Source organism: Peromyscus eremicus, chromosome 15, assembly GCF_949786415.1.
Source record: "Peromyscus eremicus chromosome 15, PerEre_H2_v1, whole genome shotgun sequence".
Taxonomy (NCBI): Eukaryota; Metazoa; Chordata; class Mammalia; order Rodentia; family Cricetidae; genus Peromyscus; species Peromyscus eremicus.
Window position 1 is genome coordinate 41,522,695 of NC_081431.1, and position 19,389 is coordinate 41,542,083.

A 19,389-nucleotide genomic window follows, 5' to 3' on the forward strand; every position below is an offset into this window, starting at 1 on the left:
TCTTTCTTGGCAAATGACAGGGATCTCAGTAGAGATGGGTAGCGAGAAGCGACTGTTGGGACTGCTGAAGCAGAAATGACATCCTCATTTCGAGGACCTGGAAAACTGACCCGAAGAAGAAGAGAAGCTATGGCTGAGAAGTAGCCTTCTCTAAGCCTAGGGCTCGTCTTGACCTGACCCGGCCAGTGAAAAGAACGTTTTGTTTCTGGTTTCTTATCATTATTCACGAAGGCCTTCTTGTATGTCTCCTCCGGGCATTTTCAGGTAACGGTGCTCTTGGTAGACTGTTCCACACAGGCTTATCTACTGTGGCTCACAGCAGATGAGAGAGAAGCAGACATGAAGCTGCCCACAGATGCTGATTCCTTAGCAGATGGAGATCTTATGTTGTCCCAGGATGTGGTTTCTTTCTAGGACTCTGAGGAGGCCAGAGAGAAGGGTCCAAAGATCCTCAGCCCTGTCCACTGTTTGGAACAAATCTCAAGGACCATGACTGTGTTTATCATGTCTTCTTTTAATGTTTTGTCCGGTCATGGGAATGTTATGGGTCTGTACTGTGTTTTAATTTTCCCACTTGGAAAACAGTAGAATTTCTCTCCACTTACTTTATACTGTTGGCCACACAGAACTTCTTGGGAAATTCTGAAATACAAAGCTTCATGATGGGACATAAGGAAAGAAATGCATATGATTGTTACTTTGTATTTCATATATATATATTGGTATAAGTTAGCAAATTAAACCAATGTTTATATTTCATTTTAAACACACTCATCGTTAAGCACTCAGGGTGGGGGAGGTGCTGCGGTTAGCTTTGTGAACAAAACAGCAAATATAAACACAACCAATTTACAAAGGTGTATCAAGCTTCCCTAAGATATGCCATGAAACCCCACGTGGATACACACAAATCGGGTTATTCTCAGTTTAAAGGAGGAGGGGGGGAGGAGGAGGAGGCTAGGGAGGAGGAAGCAGAGGAGGAGATCTAAGAATCCCAAAATCAAAATGATCACAGAACAGAACGAAATGAATCTGGCAAGTATGTAACCCTTGACTTGGGACAGGGAAGTATTATTTCACCTTCTGAGTCACAGCTGATGGTTGGGTAACAATGACTAATGACCAGTGCTCAGGCCAGCCAAGCTAGACATGCCATAAAAAGGAAATAAGAGGGTCAAAGGTCACAGCAGGAGCCGGCAACTAACAAATCATTCAGTTTTGCTTCTTTATGCTGCCAAAAGAAATTGGGGGCTTGACCATTCCTTAGTGGAGATCTTTCGTGCCAAAATTCTAAGCTTTTTAATCTTCATACCTATTTATATATGTATATATTTTTTCTTCATAATTTTATTAAAGATCCCCGATTGCCAGTCATGTTAGCACACCACTAGAATCCCAGCACTTGGGAGATGGAGTCAAGAGGACCAGGAACTCACGGTTATCCTCAGCAACAAAGCAAGCTGGAGGCCAGTCTGGACCACAGAAGACTTTGTCTTGAAGATTTCAAACAAATGACTGAAATGAACCAAGAGTGGAGCATATGGGCTGGTCAGGATCTTAGGTTTAATTTTTTTTTAATGTGCATATGTGGAGATGAGTTTACGTGTACCACGTGAACACAGTGACCACGGAGGCCAGAATAAGGCATTGGATAGCAGGAACTGGAGTTAGACAGCTGTAAGTCACCATGCAGGTATGGTGAACTGAACCCTGGTCCTCTCCGAGAGCAATAGCACTCAACTGGTGAGCCATCCACCTCTCAGCTCTGTAAGGTTTACTTTTCTTAAATGGAGAAAACAGCAACAATTTACAAATTTGCAAATTATCCTTTCTACATTATTGAGTGTGGAGATGATGGTGATGATGATGGTGGTGGTGGTGTGTGTGTGGAGGGGGGGAGAGAGAGAGAGAGAGGAGAGAGAGAGACAGAGAGAGAGAGAGAGACAAAGACAGAGAGAGAGAGAGAGAGAGAGAGAGAGAGAGAGAGAGAGAAGAGACAGAGAGACACACAGAGAGACAGACAGACAGACAGACAGAGAATGAATGAATGAATGAATGAATGAATGAATGAATGTCCTATGTAGCCTAGGCTGACTTTTGATTTGTTGGAGGAGGCTGTGTGTGCCACAGTGGACCTGTGGAGATCAGAGAACAACCTAGTGGCACGGCTCTCTCCTTCAGTCAGGAGGATTCCAGGGATTGAACGCAGATTGTCAGGGGTGACAGCGAGTGCCTTTACCCACCAACCCCTCTGGTTTATACCACAGTGTTACTTCAGCCAGACTAGGCGGAACATCACTTACTCTGAGCATATTTTTACAACTGTTATTTCCCACCAAGTAACAGAAGGAAGAAAAAGTGATGACTTCTCAGAGCAACTCACAGACGAGGTTCTGGACAAAGACACAAGACACTAGTAGCATTGTCTGGTTTATTAACATAATTGAAACATTTTGCTGATAAAACTCTTGCCCATGACTATTCTAGCAACAAAACTCTACTACTCAAAAATATTTCACTGTGAAATGGTATTGCAACTTGGAGTTTTTATTAATGAGTTGATTTCCATAAAGTAAATCTCACTCTTAAATCAGCAGATAACATGATTAAAAAAAAAAAAAAAAAAGCTTCCTCCTCCCCATTCCAACCCCACGAGGATCAAGCTGAGGGCCCTGGGACTCCACCAAAGGGGTGAGAAAGGCTGTAACTCGTTTCTGACTAACTGGAACAGGCTACTAGGACACTTCCAAACTCATACTACACAGAAACCACGTAAGGAGTTGAGTGTACCAGTCAGCTCACAGGAAGGTGTGGGTCACATCAGCATGGCAGAGCACACCCTCCTCGTTACCACAGGCTAGCTCTAAGGTGTCTTAATTACATCAGCTACAAAATCAGCCCATCTCCATCCTTCGGATCTCACCGGCTGCCTCTCCTGCTGTAACCCTGGGAGAGATCCTGGGCTTTTCAGGGGCTGTTTTTGCATGAGACAAGGTCTTATATGTCCAGAGGATGGGCTTGAACTCCTGATCTTCCAGCCTCTACCTCTCAGTGCTGGGATCACAGGTATGGGCCACCACACCTGGCATTGCATTTCTTTTCTATTTAAACAAAAAATACACGGGCATGCTTCTCTTAGTCCCCTAAAAGTGTGTGTGAGAATATCGGAGTGAGGAACGGGGTTTGGCTCTCTGTATTCCTCCGGCTTTTGATGCAGTTCGATTATCCTCTCTACTTATTTGAACAGCAAGGTCGTGAGTCCTTTGAGAGATCCTGAAATTGAGACTAAAACATGTGGCCAAGCCAAAATAGGAAGAGCAGTGTCTCTGGAAACTTCAGCTGTGATTTCAGGCACTTCAAGAAGATTCCGTTTGCTGGCTCAATGTACATTCAAAGGAAATGAAAGCCAGGGGCCCAGAGGCTACCTGGGATTGAGAGTGTGACAGACTAGCAACCTAGTGTCCCCCCAGCCCCATCCCTGGAGGAGAGACTTATTAAAGTCCTGCCCATCTATCAGCCTCTTTCTAAAAAAATGGCAGAGACGTTTTTCACTGACAGATCGTTCCAGTCTGTGCCTTCATCAGCATCTCGGGGCCATGCTTGTAACGGGCTAGCTAACCTTCACAGGGAGCAGCAGATCCCCCAAAGACAAGTCAGAGCCCAAAGGCTATCCTGAGGACACGTGAGGCACCCCTTAAAACTATCTTGGCTGGGGCAGGTCACAGCCGCAGTCACACCGTGATGTTCTGCATGGGAGGGTAGGGTGGGTGTGGCTCTACCTTTGCGCCAACCAAAGGAGAAAGAGACAGGGAAGCAAATGGATAATTCCGCCTGGAAGGGGACTCACTTCTGTTTGTTCAAGGAAAACCATTTTCACACACTCCATCAAGATACAACCTGCCCACCTGCTGCCCAGAAACCCACTTCTGCATCTGTCCTCTCAGCTTACCTCCTTTCCTTCCCTGCTCCTATCTGCCTGTTGCCCTGAGGGGGCTGGCCTAGCCTGGGTTCTTATCTCAGGCTGTGGAGTAAACGACCAGAGTCCAGAGGGGGAACACAGTCAACTAAAGGAACGAGAGAAAAGCAGTCTTTCTCGGGTCTGCTTCTGTGGACCCTTGTCAGCTCCGGAGGCTTCCAAATGCCACGTTTTCCCAGGCAGCCCAGCTCCCGGTTTTTTTTCTTGTCTAGGGAAACAACATCCTCTCATCATGCTTCCCAGGATTTGCTGCGTGGTCCTGGACCAGACAGACACTGACTCCCCAGGGTTTCTGCTCCCTTGATTCCAAAGAACCTGGGAGCAAATGGATTCTCCAGGTTTTCTCTGTCAGTTTTTCCATGACTTTTAGCCAAACGTTGGACCTCTAGATTATAGAAACAATCTCTTCCCTCTGGAGATCATTTCCACAGCCTGAGAACAGCAGCTTGGGGCTACTCTATCAGCTCGTTGACTCACTTCTTTCTCCTGGAGTCAGCTGAGGACGGTGGAACATGACGTAAAGACTACCACCCCTGTTCAGTCCCACCTGGGCCATGTTCATGTTAGAAGTTAAAAGTAGCCTCGTACCCAGGAGCCGTTTCCATGAACAGCCAGAAACCCAAGAGCTAGAGACGGGATGGGACATATAAAACAGACAAGTCACTTCCTACCAGCTCTCCAGGCAGGGCATGAGTGTCCAAACTGTCTTCAGAGGTAGAGAGAAGGGGAGGACAGAGGGGAGAAATGGGGGGGTGGGGTGGACGGCTCTGTTGTAGCCCGCTCTTGTCAAGCAGACCTCCGAGGGCATTAGCTACTGCTGGGCTCTGCAGAGACCAATAGGGCCAGCTCAGGAACAAGGGTGATCGCTTTCCAAGAAAGAAGGGACCTTGGGCACTGCTGGGCAACCTCAGGTTGAGTGGATGGGGATCATGAATTCTCCTCAGGGTAACAAATTGCATTCCTAGCCAAACAGGCAATAAATAGTCCCAATTAGCAAAGAATCTCTATGGTCAAGTGATTCTTAGCGTGTTTTCAAAAGAAATGAACGGATTATCAGCTCTTGGTCTCGCCTGAGATTCCTCTCATGGGCAGGAACACATCTTACCATGGCCTCTAAGGGCTTTTGCTCTCTGGAGATGCCTGGTTGGCAGGGAACCCACACAATGCCACCAGTCAGACACAGAGCATCAGGACCACGGTCATCTGAAACCAGGGACTCAAATTCTGAGAAATCCTACTCTTCCCAGACTTGTGTGCCAGGTTTCAGAACCTGAGAGTCTTATTCCTGACCAAAGGGGTCTGGGGTTGTTGCTGGTGTGTGTGTGTGTGTGTGTGTGTGTGTGTGTGTGTGTGTGTGTGTGAATTTGTGCATGCATGCATGTGTGTTGAAGAAGCAGAAGCAGCTCCGCCCTCTTTCCTGGGTGTGGCCCTCACACACTTTGTGTGCTAAGACTGGCTAATTGTGTCCTGTCAGAAGGGAAGTAAACCACAGGAGAGCATCAGGACTACAAACATAAAAACCACACACACTGATTCCATCCAAGTTCTACAAGAAGTGGACAAAGGGAAAGAAATAAAGAAAAATAGCCCTTTGTGGTAAAGGGCATGCTGGGAAGGCGAGAGCCTGAGCCCCGTCCCCAGAGCATGCTGGGAGAATGGGCACCAGAGTCGCCTCTCTAGAGCATGCTGGGAGACGGACACCAGTACATCTCCAAGGGCTGCACTCCCCGCAACTCCCACCCTGTTCCCTTACCCACCCCCGACCCGCAGACTAGAGGAAAAGTTTATCCAAAGACGACTGTGGAATGGGAAATCACGGTTCTTCGCAGGCCCCCCACACTGTGGGGGTTAAGTCAACCAGTGGGGAGAACAGTCAAGATGAAGACAGAGAAACAGAGGCAGAGAGAAAATGGGGTCTGACAGTGGCTGGAGGGGCCAGTGTGTCGGCAGAGGACAAGGGGCGAGGAGAGAGCCGGGTGTCGCTAGCCCGAGGCGTTGATGTACAGCTGGCTCTTGAGGATGTAGTCGATGACTGGCTGGGACAGGTAATCCACGACATGGCCGTCCCCATGCTGCAGGGCCAGCCTGCAGGAGAAGAAACAGCAATCAGGTGGACATCCATGCCCAAGAAAGTGCACAGCCCTGGTCTGCCCTCTGCTTTCAGGAAAGGGTCTAAAGGTGCCCCCCAGCACCCTGCCAGCAGCCTTTGCCTGGGTTGAGTGAACAGTATTGGCAAGATCCTCATCCCCACACAGACTGTCCCTCCGCCCCCAATGACACCTTCATCTTGTCCTGCCACCGAGTAGAGAGACCTTGGGAATGTTGTTTTCTTTTACATTTATTTACTCCATGTGTACGTGTGTGTATGTGTGTGTCTCTCTCTCTGTGTATACGTGTGCCATAGCCGATGTGTGGAGACCAGAGGGCAATATGTGGAACTCAGTTCTGTCCTTTGCCAGGTGGGTCCTGGGGATCGAACTCAGGTCGTCAACCTTGGGGGCAAGCTCCTTTCCCCACAGAGCCATCTCATTGGCCCATCAGGCAAGTTAGTTAAGCTCTTTTCTTCAGTTTTTCCTTCGGTACAATTAAGGTAACATCTGAGTGAGTTACATCCAATTATTTAGAGGATTAAATGAGTCACGTCAGGCATAGGGGTGACATTTTAGCTTTCCTAGTTTTTTCTTTCAATAAACTTTTCGTGTATTTTTTTTTATTTATTTTTTTTATTTTTCGAGACAGGGTTTCTCTGTGTAGCTTTGCACCTTTTCCTGGAACTCACTTGGTAGCCCAGGCTGGCCTCGAACTCACAGAGATCCGCCTGGCTCTGCCTCCCGAGTGCTGGGATTAAAGGCGTGCGCCACCAACGCCCGGCCTTTTCGTGTATTTTTAAGAACTCTTAGTTTATCTGTTTGGGTTTGTCTGTACACTGATCTCATGAAAATTGGTCTCTTAGAGGATTCTTCAGCTTGAGTTCACCTTGTCCCCTCGCAGAAGCCCTCAGCCACGAGGGACAGAGACAGGTGAAGGTTCCAGGGACGAATCGATTCCTGCACACTTTCCCTCTGGCCTTCTGCTCTCTGCTCATTCCTTAGACAACAGTCTCAGGATGTCACTGAGCCAGGAATGGTTTCTGGCTCTCTGCCTTCAGGGCAAGCCCTCCCTTTACCTTACAAGGCGCGTCCTGAAGTGTCTCCCTGCACATCAGAGCATTCCGAAAAGTGGTCTCCAATAATAGTTCCAACTTCATCAGACTCGGCGGAGAAGCCAAGCCTGAATCCAACCCCAGGAAATCCTGGTCTGGTTGAACCAAATGGAACACAGGCGTTTGTACGGCCATAGAGTAACTTCCCTGAGTCTAAGGAACAGCCATGTTGGAATCAAAGCCCTGCCCTCCTCTTTGCCCTCTGTGTGTGGTTTCTGTCCTAGCCTCCCAGTGGCTGCCACTCTGTGAATGTCTCCATCACTGTCTCCAAGGGAAGAAGTCCAGTAGACTTATTTGAGTCCTTGGCTTATTTGACTTCTCGGAAGCATGTGACCAGAGGGCAATGCTGGACTCTTCCTCCTCAGCTACTAGGCATCCCTGCTGGGGACTTCTAACTGCTCCTCAGCCTTCACGCAAACGCTGGAAAGTTTGCCATGTTCCTGCTAACTGCTTTCTCTTCACTGCTTGACTTTGTGAGCTCATCTGGACCTGGAATTTTTTCAATTAGTTGATCAGCATATGTGTATGAGAGTGTGTGTGTTCCACAGTGTAAGCATGGGACTCGGAGGACAACTTTTAGGAGTTGGTTCTCTCCTTCCGCTGTGTGTGTTCCGGGGGTTGAACCTGGGCAGTGAGACTTGCTAGCAGGTGCCCTTTTACCAGCTGAACCAGCTTATTTCACCTGACACAGATGCTCATGGCTCTCAGTTTACACTTCCAAACTTCTATGGCCTATACATCTCACCATTTCACAGGACATTTCCACTTGGAGTTTATGGAGAAGACTGTTAAGAGTCTTTAATATTTATTTCTCCCCCTTTTAGTTTTATTTAGATATGTAGCTGCTGAGCAATAAAATGTGTTTTCCAGCCTTCCTCCACCCATGTGCCAGTGTATTACTTACAACTCTGGGTTACTTCATTATTTTTTTTAAGATTTATTTAATCTTATTTTATGTGTATGGGTGTTTTGCTCGCATAAACATATGTGTATCATATGTGTACACTGCCTGCAGAGGCCCGAAGTGGGCATTGGATCCCCTGGAACTGTAGTTCCAGATGGTCATGAGTTGACATGTGGATGCTAAGAATCCAATCTGGATCTTCTGGAGGAGCAGCCTCTAGTCCCTATTTATTTATTTTTGAGTAGGTTCTTGCTATGAGGCCCAGGCTGGCATTGAATTTTTTTATCTTCCTGCATCTACCTCCCGAGTATATGATCCATGGTGCCTGAGTGGGTCATCTTAAAGAGAAAACTTCCTGCCTTGGGCTTTACCTTGTTTTTTCCCACTGGCTAAGAACAATCTCGGCAGTAGATATGTCCCCAACCATGGAGCTTCAGACTGAAGAGACCAGACTCGGCTCCTTTGGACTTCTGTAAGTGAGAACTATACAGCTGCTTCATTGCAAACTCTGGACCCTGAGACCCATTCAATGGCAGCCTGGCTTATACTTGAACTAATAATGCATGACTTTCTCAGCACCCCCAAACTAAGAGTCCACAACTGAAAACTCCTCTTCCTCCCTCAAGCCAGCTAAGACCAGTTAGGGTGCTGTTTCCTCATTTGAAAGTAAACGGAGCTGGACGGCGGTGGCGCACACCTTTAATCCCAGCACTCGGGAGGCAGAGGCAGGGGGATCTCTGTGAGTTCGAGGCCAGCCTGATCTACAGAGAGAGAGTTCTAGCACAGCCAGAGCTACACATAGAAACCCTGTCTCAAAAATCAAATAAACAAACAACAACAAAAACAAAAACAAAGTAAACAGGGATAAATACGTGAAGTCCAAAGAGGAGAATGAATCTGAGGGTTGTGTAGTGGTTTGAATGAGAAAGGCTCCCATGGGCTATTTGAATACTTGGCCCCTGGTTGGTGGAAGTCTTTGGAAGGATTAGGAGGTGTGGCCACGTTGGAGGAGGTGTGTCACTGGGGGTGGACTTTAAGATCTCTCTGCCTCATGGCTGTATCTCAAGATGTGAGCTTTCAGCAACTGCTCCAGCACCATACCTGCCTGCCTGCTGCTCTCTCCCCACCATGATGGTCTTGGACTCCTTAGCTGAAACTCTAAGCCCCAAACAAATGTTTTCTTCTATTAGCTTCTCCTATTAGCCTTGGTCATGGTGTCTTATCAGAGCAATAGAAAAGTTAACCAAGACAGGTTGTCTTTGACTGAGGAAAGCTATGGAAAAATTTAAATCGGTTTGGCCAGTGCCCCTGCCCATTGTCAACCATACCTGCTCTTGGTGGAGCTGACTACAGACATAGGATGGTTGATGTCATCCTTCACCACCATGATGTTGTTCTGGAATTAGAGCAGAAAAAAAACAGGTCACCAATCCCTCTCTTGGGCTACTGTGGTGGTTTGAATAGGTATGGCCTCCATAGACTCACTATAGGGAGTGACACTATTAGGAAGTGTGGCCTTGTTGGAGAAAGTGTGCCACTGTGGGAGCAGGCTTTGAGGTCTCCTATGCTCAAGCTATTCTCAATGTGACATGCAATATCCTTCTGCTTCCCACAGCTCAAGATGTGGAACTCTCAGCTCCTTCTCCAGCACCATATCTGCCTGCACACTGCCATGCTTCCCACCAGGACAATAATAGACTACACCTCGGAACTGTAAGCCACCCCAATTAAATGTTTTCCTTTATAAATGTTGCCATAAGCTGGGTGGTGGTGGCACATGCCTTTAATCCCAGCACTCAGGAGGCAGAGGCAGGCAGATCTCTGAGTTCAAGTGCAGTCTGGTCTATAGAGTGAGTTTTAGGACATCCAAGGCTACACAGAGATACCCTGTCTCGAAAAACTAAAAAGAGTTGCCATGGTCATGGTGTCCCTAACTAAGACAGCTACTTTCGCTCCCTCACTCTTCCAGTCCCCTAGAACTTTCGGAGAAGGATGTATCACAGGAATATAGCAGCAGGGAATGGAAGACTTACTTTGTATTTGCGGAGTATTGAGGAGTGATTCATGATTCGGTCTGTGTCAGCTGCATCCCGGGGCACCACTACGATCCCAAAGTCCCCAACAATCACCTCCATCTGAAGATAGGGAGAGAGAGAGGGAAGGAGGGAGAGAGTAAAACAACTTCAGTGAAATCTGTCACCTCAACCTCCTACCAAGTGGCTACAACAGAGCAGAGTGACATTCCGTTGTTTTACAGGAACTTCAAACATTAGTTTCCAATTTACCTTCTCAGCCCTATCAGTCAGCAACCTGAACTACTGACAGTAGTCTTCATAGAAGGAGTGGGAACCTTGTCTGGCACAGAAGACATGTAAGAAATACTTCTAGAATGAATGAACACCCTTTAGCATGTCTGAACAAGACCTTTCTAATCCTTGAAGCTCTTGTTTGAGTGCACAGTGTCGCAAAATAGCATGAGTATCTGGAAAATACCCTCGTGGGTGAAACTGATTCTGTTGTCCGGCATGTTTACCTGAGCCCTGAGTGGGACAGCATGAGAGAGACTCTTTTGCTCCCTTCTGTCACATGGCTCAGTCATATGCTGTGGACTCGGGTGTAACCACAAGCAAAGACACACTCAGAAGGAATCCCCATGTACGCAGGTAGTGGTGGGGGTGCTGCTGGTTAATTCATATGGGGGTCACTGAGATCAGAATCTGGGGAAGCTTGACTCCTTATAAGAAACAAAATCCTGGCTGAGCAGGCTGCGGGTGGCCCTCGTATCTCTCGGTGACCGGCCGCCTGAGGTCTGCCGCAGTTGGGCTTGGGCTCTTTTGCAGAGCCACCATGTCGCAGAGCGGGGAGGAGAACCTGCAGGGTTCCTGGGTAGAACTGCACTTCAGCAATGGGAATGGGAGCAGTGTTCCAGCCTCCGTCGCTATTTATAATGGTGACATGGAAAAAACACTGCTGGATGCTCAGCCTGAATCCGGACGAAGTAGCTCCAAGAGTTCTCACTGTGACAGACACCACAAGATACCAACAGAGCTGAAACAGACACCCACAGCTTTGGAGAGAAAAACAGCACTCTGAGGAAGATTATATTGAGAGGAGAGAAGCTGAAAGCATCTTGAAGAAAAACTCAGGTTGGATATGGGATTGGAGAAGTCGGCCAGAAAATACCCCCGCCAAGGAGTTCCTTTCTAAACACCTGAAGGGCATAACTGCTCTCAGCAGGAAAGACACAAACGTTATGAAGAAGGGAGGCGTTTTTCTCAGCAGACTTCCTGAAGGTTTTTCTTCCATCTCTGTCCCGGTCTCACCTACTGGCCACTGGGTTGGGGATCTACACTGGAAGGCGTCTGACAACGCCCACTAGCACCTTTTGATGAAGAACTGGAGCTGACTTTGGTTCACACAGTGAGGATTCACGTCTGAGCTGTGACAGATAACTGAAGAACTAGCACGATCCTTGGGTGTCTGCACTACGGGTGTGTATTTGTTCTGTAAATGCAGTGTTCCTGATTTAGTTAGACAGGATAGACTAATATCATGACCTATAATTATACCTATGGGATCAATTAATAAGCATGTCAGACTGATACCTACTGTAGCATTTATTAGTAAATTTTCTTTGAATATTAGATATAAACAGTATAAATAATTTTAATATAGTAGCAATGGTGTATTTAAAAATGATCTATAATCGTAATCCAGTTAAGACACTTTACACTTCAAAAGAATGAGTAAGTGATATTAAAATCATTAAAGGGTTTGTCCCAAAGGAATATTGTGGCCTTATAATCCTATTACATAGTAGAAAATACAAATGTAGTTAATTAAACAGGTGTGTCTGTAAAGACCTCTTACTATGTGAATTAAACAGCCAGGCGAAGCTAAAATCATCTACAACCCCTCTGTGCAGACTCATTGTCTGCCTTCCCCGCCTTGGGTTGTCAGTTTGGTGGCGGGCACCTTCACCACTCTGCTGCATTTAATCCCACCGTTTGTACTTCAATTCTGTGTGCTTTTAAAGTCAGCTGTATTGTAAGCAAATCTGTCTTACTTTAAAAGACTGGAAATGAAAAGGAAATACATCTTTGCCAAATCCTTTGGTGATCACTGGATCTGCATGTAGGTTAACCAGTATCCAGAGCTTCTGTTAATCCAGGCATATTGTCAGTCTTCCTCTTTTCCATAGCATGGTTTTGAAAGGCTGCCTCCTGGACATGCTGTATATATCCATATATATATAAACATGTACTTGTTTCATTGTCCCACACTTAGCTCAGGTGAGTTCAATAAAAGTAACATTTTAACAGTCAAAAAGAAAGAAAGAAAGAGAGAGAGAGAAAGAAAGGAAGGAAGGAAGGAAGGAAGGAAGAAAGAAAGAAAAAGAAAGAAAGAAAGAAAGAAAGAAAGAAAGAAAGAAAGAAAGAAAGAAAGAAAGAAAGAAAGGAACAAAATCCTTTCATTAAAAAACAAAAACAACTTTTTTGGGAGTGCTATTAAGAAAGGATCTTGATATATAGCCTAGACTAGCCTCAAACTCACCATCTACTTGTCTCAGCCTTCCAAATGCTGAAATGACAGGTATGAGTCACCACACCAGCTCTTTATTTTTTTTTTCTAATTACAGATATAATACAAGCTTGGGAAAAAAATAGAAATCAATCTCAACCACACAATCCAGGTACCCACAGTTAACCCTTCAGCGTATCCCAGGGCTTTCCTGTCTGTGAATAGCTGTGTTAGCTCCACATTAGCACTAAACTGCAATGTAAGGCATGAGGCCACAGCTCAATGGTAGAATGCTTTCCCAGAATGCACTGGGTCCTCATCCCACACACTGAAAAACTAAAACTTAAAAATCAATGGCTTACGTAGTAATTACTTGCATTCTCTTCTCTTTTTTGGTAAGATTTATTTTAACTCTGTGTGTGTGTGTGTGTGTGTGTGTGTGTATGCTTGCACACGTGAGCACACGCACACTGGAGTGCAGGTGCCCATGGAGATCAGAAGCGATCCCCCTGCAGCTGGAGTTACGGACAGTTGTGAGCTGTCCGATATGAGTGCTAGGGATCAAACTCAGGTCCTCTGTCAAAGCAGCACACACTCTTAACTAAGTCATCTCTCCAGCCCCAGCTTGCATCGTTTTCACTTAGCATTACATTGAGAGGATTCTGTGACATAACTGAGATTCTTTGAGGGCCAGCCACATGGGTCAGCAGGTAAAAGCACTTGCTCTCCAGTCTGATGACCAGAATTCAATACCTGGAACCCACATGGTGGGAGGAGAGCCAGTCCTGCAACTTGGCCTTTGACCTCCATGTCACGCAACTCGCGCACTAAATAAGTAAAAATTACGTGGAGACATGGGTTTTTAACACTTTCTATATTTCACCGTAGTCATAGAATATGGAAAGATTTTAGTAGCTTCATAGTTACTGCAACATAACTTTGGTACAAACACTTTGATGAATATTTTTATACATAAATCTTTTATTACAGCTCGTATTATTTCCTCAGGATAAGAAGTAACATAATTGGATAAAAGGATGTGAACTGGAAGTATTTCAAGCTTTTAAGACATATTACCAAATCGCCCTCTAGAAATGTGCTGATATTCATTTTTAAGGAGCTTGGAATTCACAGCATTTGGTAGGCTTGGAGCAGGTTTAGATCCTGCCAGTTATGGGTCCCAGAGGAGGAGGAGGAGGGATGGCGTGGCTTGTAAGCAGTTCAAGTCATTGAGCAAGATCTGCTTTGGGGGTAAAGGACTCAGAGTTTCCCCCGTCCTCCATAATTCTTCAAACTAGTTTCACAAAAACAGAACTCATGAAGAACTGTGGTCTGTTGTGGAATATGATTTTAACTAGGCAAAGATGTGCTACATTTATTTATGCTGCAGAATACTACTTTAACTGTGTAAAGGTGTGTTACATTTCTTTATGCTACATTTGTTTGACCATGTAAGGGTGTGTGTTTAATTATGTAAAGATGTGTTGCATCTGTTTCACCTTGCCTGCCTAAGGCACCTGATTGGTGTAAAGAAGAGCTGAACAGCCAATAGCTAGGCAGAAAAAGGATAGGCAGGGCTGGCAGGCAGAGAGAATAAATAGGAGAAATCTAGGTTCCAAAAGAGGAGGAACGAAAGAAGGAGGAGAGAATGAGGGACCCGTCCAGGGCAAGAAGCCAGGCAGCTGCCACCAGCCAACCAGACATGAGAAGCAGTGAAAGTAAGATATGCAGAAAGAAAGAAAAGTAAAAGCCCCAAGGTAAAAGGCAGACAAAGAGAAACAGGTTCATTTAAGTTAAAAGAGCTAGCCAGATATGTGCCTGAATTAGGCCGAGCATCCAAAACTAGTCTTTGTGCCATGATTTGGGAATTGATTGGTGGCCAAAGAGAAAAAGCCTGGTACAGTCAGTGGTCCATTCTTCTCTACCAGAAAATTTCACAGTGTGTGTGTGTGTGTGTGTTTGTGTGTGTGTGTGTGTGTGTGTATGGGTGTGTAGGGGGGTATAGGTTATAGGGTATATGTGGTGTGTGTGTGTGTGGTGTGGTATGTGTGTATTTGTGTGTGAGTGTGGTGTGGTGTGTGTTTGTGGTGGGGCGTGTAGGGTATAGGGTGTGTGTGGTGTGTATGTGTGGTGGGGTGTGTAGGGTATAGGGTGTGTGTGGTGTGTGTGTGTGTATGTGTGGTGGGGTGTGTAGGGCATAGGGTGTGTGTAGTGTGTGTGTGGTGTAGTGTAGGTGTGGTATAGTGTATGGTGTGTGTGGTATGGTGTATGGTGTGTGTGTGTATGTGTGTGTGGTGTAGTGTATGTGTGGTTAGTATATGGTATGTGTGTGGTGTAGTGTGGTGTGGTGTGTGTGTGTGGTATGGTGTGTGGTGTGTGTGTATTTGTGTGAGTGTGGTATGGTGTATGGTGTGTGTTTGTGATGTATGGTGTGTGTGTATTTGTGTGTGTGGTGTGTGTATGTGGTATGGTGTGTGATGTGTGTGGTGTGTGTGTGTGTGTGTATTTGTGTGTGTGTGGTGCATACACACCCTTGGGTGTTTCCAGTCCCCTTTCCTCTGCTTCCCCTATTGCTTAATAACACAGGATTGCAGCTAAAAATCTGAAGTTGTTGAAATAAAAGGTCGGTCTTGAGCACTCCAGTGGAGAGAGACTACAAGCTAGACACACAGTATCGGCGCCTCCACTGGGTCCTGTCAGTCAGACATGGAGCAGCAGCGTGTTTATCTAGGTGGAGTTCAAACTGAGTAAGTTTGCTTCAAGGCTTTTGTCCTATAGGCCTGGCCATGTTCAGGAGGAGCAAGACAGGAAGCCGGAGGGAGACCCAGCTCCTCTTGCCACAGCTTTTAGACCACGCACTGGGTTCACTATTCGGTAATGGATTTGCAAACTTGTCTATACAAGTTGCCTGAGGAGAGACAGTGAGATGGCACTAGCCACCAAGCCATCAGGTTCAATCCTTAGTTCAATTCCTTAGACCCATATGGTGGAGAGAACCAACTCCTGCAGGCTGTCCTCTGACCTCCACACATGAACTGTGGTGCATGCATGCATGTCCACACAGACATACACAAAATAAACAAATCAAAATCAATCAATAAATGCAATTTTAAAATTGAAAAAAAAAAAAAAAGAATTACCCAAGGAACTTTAAAAATCCCAAACATGTACCTCATACCCAAGATCAATTAAGCTAGACTCTCTCAGAATGGGACCCAGGCATCAGCACGTTAAGAAAAAAAAAATTCTCCACGTAATTCCAATGTGCAACTGAGTTCATGAGTCACTCATATATATGTAGAATTAGAACTGGAAAAATTAGCGTGCCAGGGAAGAGAAGGGGGCAGGGAAGGGAAGAGAGAAAAGAAATTCACTGAAGTGAGAGCACACAGAGATCCCTGAACTGCCTGCTCCTGTATCTGTCTTCCGATAATCTAGTGTGAGTAATGGTGGGCCTGCCTCCCTCTGCTTGACTGTAAGAGCCAGACAATGCGCATCTGATGGGTGCTCTCTGTACGATGTGTGCGGTAATGAAGGGATGTGAGAGAGATTGTTCCAGCTCAAAGCATGAACAGAAAGGCTCTCAGTGGCAGTTGGCGCTCATGAGGGAATTGCTCGTTGGGTGATATTAGTCCAGCTGCTGCCTTCCACTCAATCAGGAGCTGTGCCAAGGCTTGGTGGGTGGCAGGCAGATGGAGCCCTTCCTGCTGGAGATATTTCTCCTTTCTAATAATGGGTGACAGACTTGCCCCTGGGAACCACCGATGGGTGAGGGAGATGGTGAGACCTGCAAGTTAGCAGTCTCTCTCCCTGGCTTCAGGTCAGACACTAGAGATCATCTCTGCTGTTTGGGGCGGTGGACTCGGTTTTCATGCCAGAGTGTGTGGGTGGACAAAGACATCAGGTAGTGAATTGTCCGCCCCAGGAGAATTCAGCTGTCTATCCTACCCCTATCTCTCTGGTTCAGGCTCCCAGCTAGAGCCCCGTCTCTCCTGGATCTCCTTCCTCTGTGGATGTTCCTGTTTGGCCTCTGGGCTTATTCTCACTCCCCTTGACCTTGACACACTGGACTCCACCAGGCTTCTCTGTCCTTGGACCTTACACTCACACCCTCAATGGTTTCATTCCATTTCAAAGGTAATATAAAGACACACTAAAGGCTTTTGAGTCAACATTTCCAGCATGGGGCCCATTTCTATCTTAATGTGTTCATGAGTCTCTGGACCTGCTTTTATAAACAACAGGCTCTCTGGGAGTTTGGATGAGACTGTCCCTGATAGGCCCAGATGTTTGAATGCTAGATCTCCGGGTAGTGGAGCTGTTTGGATAGGTTTAGGAGGTGTGTGACCTTACTGGAGAAAGTCTGTCCCTGGGGGCAGACTCTGAGGTTTCAAAAGCCCCCTGCCATCGCCAATGCACTCTCTCTGCTTCCTGCTTCCTGTTTAAGACGTGAGCCCTCAGCTTGCTGTTACAACCACCAGGCCTGCTGCCTCGGTCTTCAATCGTGGACTCTAACTCTCTGGACCATAAGCCCAAATAAGCTCTTTCTTCTAGAAGTTCTCCTGGTCATGGTGTTTTATCGCAGCAACAGAAGAGTAAGTAATACAGCTCCCTTCTCCCCAAGTGTTTTTCCTACGTTATTTCTTATTATCGTACAAGCATAAGTCTTGGCGTTTTTTCTTATTTTTTTTTTCTCTTTCTTTCATATCTTATATCCAGCCTACAATGAAGTTCAGTTAATTCTGTCTTCAAAACAAATGTCTGAGCCGGGTTTGGTGGTGTATGCCTGTGATCCCTGTGCTGGGAAGTGGAGGTAGGAAGATCAATAAATAGTTGAAGGCCGCCTGGGTTACAGGAGACTCTGTCTCATAACAACCAAACCAAACCACATGACTTTGCTCAGTGTCTCATTCTGGGTCCAAGTCTCCTCCGGTATAATGACCCCCTAAAATGTCGAGTTCCCAATCCCTGGCTGGATCTTGTGACTGTTGCCTTATATGATTAAACTAAGAGGAATTAATCTTGTGATTACTCTGGTTTATCCAGGTGGCCCTAATATCAGTAATCCATGTCCTTCGAAGGGGATGGTAGAGAGGAATTGAATCTAGGAGAGAAAATGAAGAATGATCTGAAGAGGAGGAGGTCAGGAGCTGAAACACAGCACATAAAGCTTCCTGTCCAGAAAAGTCAGTGAGCTGACCGCCCTAGGCCCTCCGGGAAAAGCCAATGTATATAACTGCAGGAAAGTGGTCTATGTTTATAACCACAAAGTTTGCGCTATCAGAGTAGTCCTTTACCCCATCCTTCTTTCTCACTTGCATTATTATGGCCTTCCTGTTAATCTCTTGCCTTTTTCAGTCTGTTCCCAACAGCCAGATTTTCACTTTTGGGTTAAGTTAAAAATCCTGGGGTCGGGATACAGCTCAGTGATAGAGTGCTTGTCAGGTAAACATGAAGCCCTGGGTTCAATCCCTAGTGCTGCCTTAAACCGGGCAAGGTGGTGCACACCTCCAATCCCAGCACTTGAGAGCCAGAGGCAGGAGGATTAGAAACTGCTGGTCATTTTTAGCTACACAGAGCGTTTGAGGCAAGCCTGGAACCCTATCTGGTAAACAAACAAATAAACTAAATAGAAATAAGTGAGTAAATCCTCGTCCCTTGCACATATGTGCTACAAGTCTAGTTGAGAGTTGTAGCTTAGCCTTTCTGGATCTGAGCGGTGGCAAGAACAAGTCCCCACGAGACAGTGAGCGGAGAGTCAGGGAGAAAGCAGGCAGTCCACTCCCTAGGACGGAGCAGTGCCGTGTGGCAGCGGCAAGGATGGTCAACAGAGAAGCTACTGGAAAAGTTCTAGTCACAAGGGCCCAGGGAACCACAGACGCATCTCATGGCCTCAGCGGTAGGGTGTGGGAAGTGAGCTTTGCTGATCTGCAGAAAGACGAAGTTGTATTTAGAAAATTACAGCTAATTATTGGCGATGGTTACAGCAGAAACTGCTTAGCTAACTCCCACAGCCCGGATCTCACTGACAGAATGTACCACGTGACTGGGGGTGGGGGAAACCGTAGCTGAAGCTCCTGGTGGTGCCAGTCATTGTAAAACTGACCATTACAGTGACTATTTGGCCATCATAAAACTGACCAAATTCTGTATTTACAGAACTGCAATTTATAATTTTAAATACAGAAAGCCTCTATCTAATGCATGGCACCAATGGGTCTACCAGATCCAGAAGATTCTGAGCATGGAGACCAGAGGGACACAGCCAAATGTAAGGGGAGCACACATGGAGAAAAGGGTCAAAGCCTGACCCCACACATCACAGGAAAGGACTAAGGAAAGGCTTGACAGTCTACTAAGGCCCTCAGATCCTCTTTATGGGGAAAGAAAAATGCTAGAGAAGCCATGCTTGACTTGTAAAATTCAGGGAGCTTCATGGGGAAATAAGTCCTGGAGAGGCTACCGGGGACAAGAGGGGTGCCAAGCTGAGCCACCTAAACCAGCTGCACAAGAGCCTATTTAAGATTCAGACGTCACATGCTGACAGAAAGTCTTATTGTGAAAAACAAAGAAATAAGATGAACAACAACAGAACGGATCCCCCAGACCTTGCCACGCGGGCATTGATAAAGCATGCATGGACGCCATTCCTAGGGTTGACAAGATGGCTCAGTGGGTAAGAACATTGCTAAACAAACTTGAAGACCGGGGTTCAAACTCTGGAACCCACAGTGGAAGGAGAGAAGTGACTCCCAAAAGTTGTCCTCTGACTGTCACCGGTCACAC

The 19,389-nt window shown here is 46.3% G+C and overlaps 1 protein-coding gene and 1 pseudogene across 1 annotated transcript in view; one reads left to right on the forward strand and one right to left on the reverse strand.

The window, feature by feature from the left end:
- Positions 1-5,746: 5,746 nt before the first annotated feature.
- Positions 5,747-19,389, reverse strand: part of Nmnat2 (nicotinamide nucleotide adenylyltransferase 2) — a 34,081-nt gene continuing 20,438 nt past the window's right edge. The window contains exons 6-8 of the mRNA XM_059280562.1: positions 10,116-10,217; positions 9,411-9,478; positions 5,747-6,061 (exon numbers count right to left, since the gene is read on the reverse strand). Of these exons, the coding sequence (XP_059136545.1) occupies positions 5,959-6,061; positions 9,411-9,478; positions 10,116-10,217 (273 nt within the window). The 3' untranslated portion in view covers positions 5,747-5,958. The remainder of the gene's footprint in view (positions 6,062-9,410; positions 9,479-10,115; positions 10,218-19,389) is intronic.
- Positions 10,900-11,751, forward strand: LOC131925268 (BCL2/adenovirus E1B 19 kDa protein-interacting protein 3-like; annotated as a pseudogene).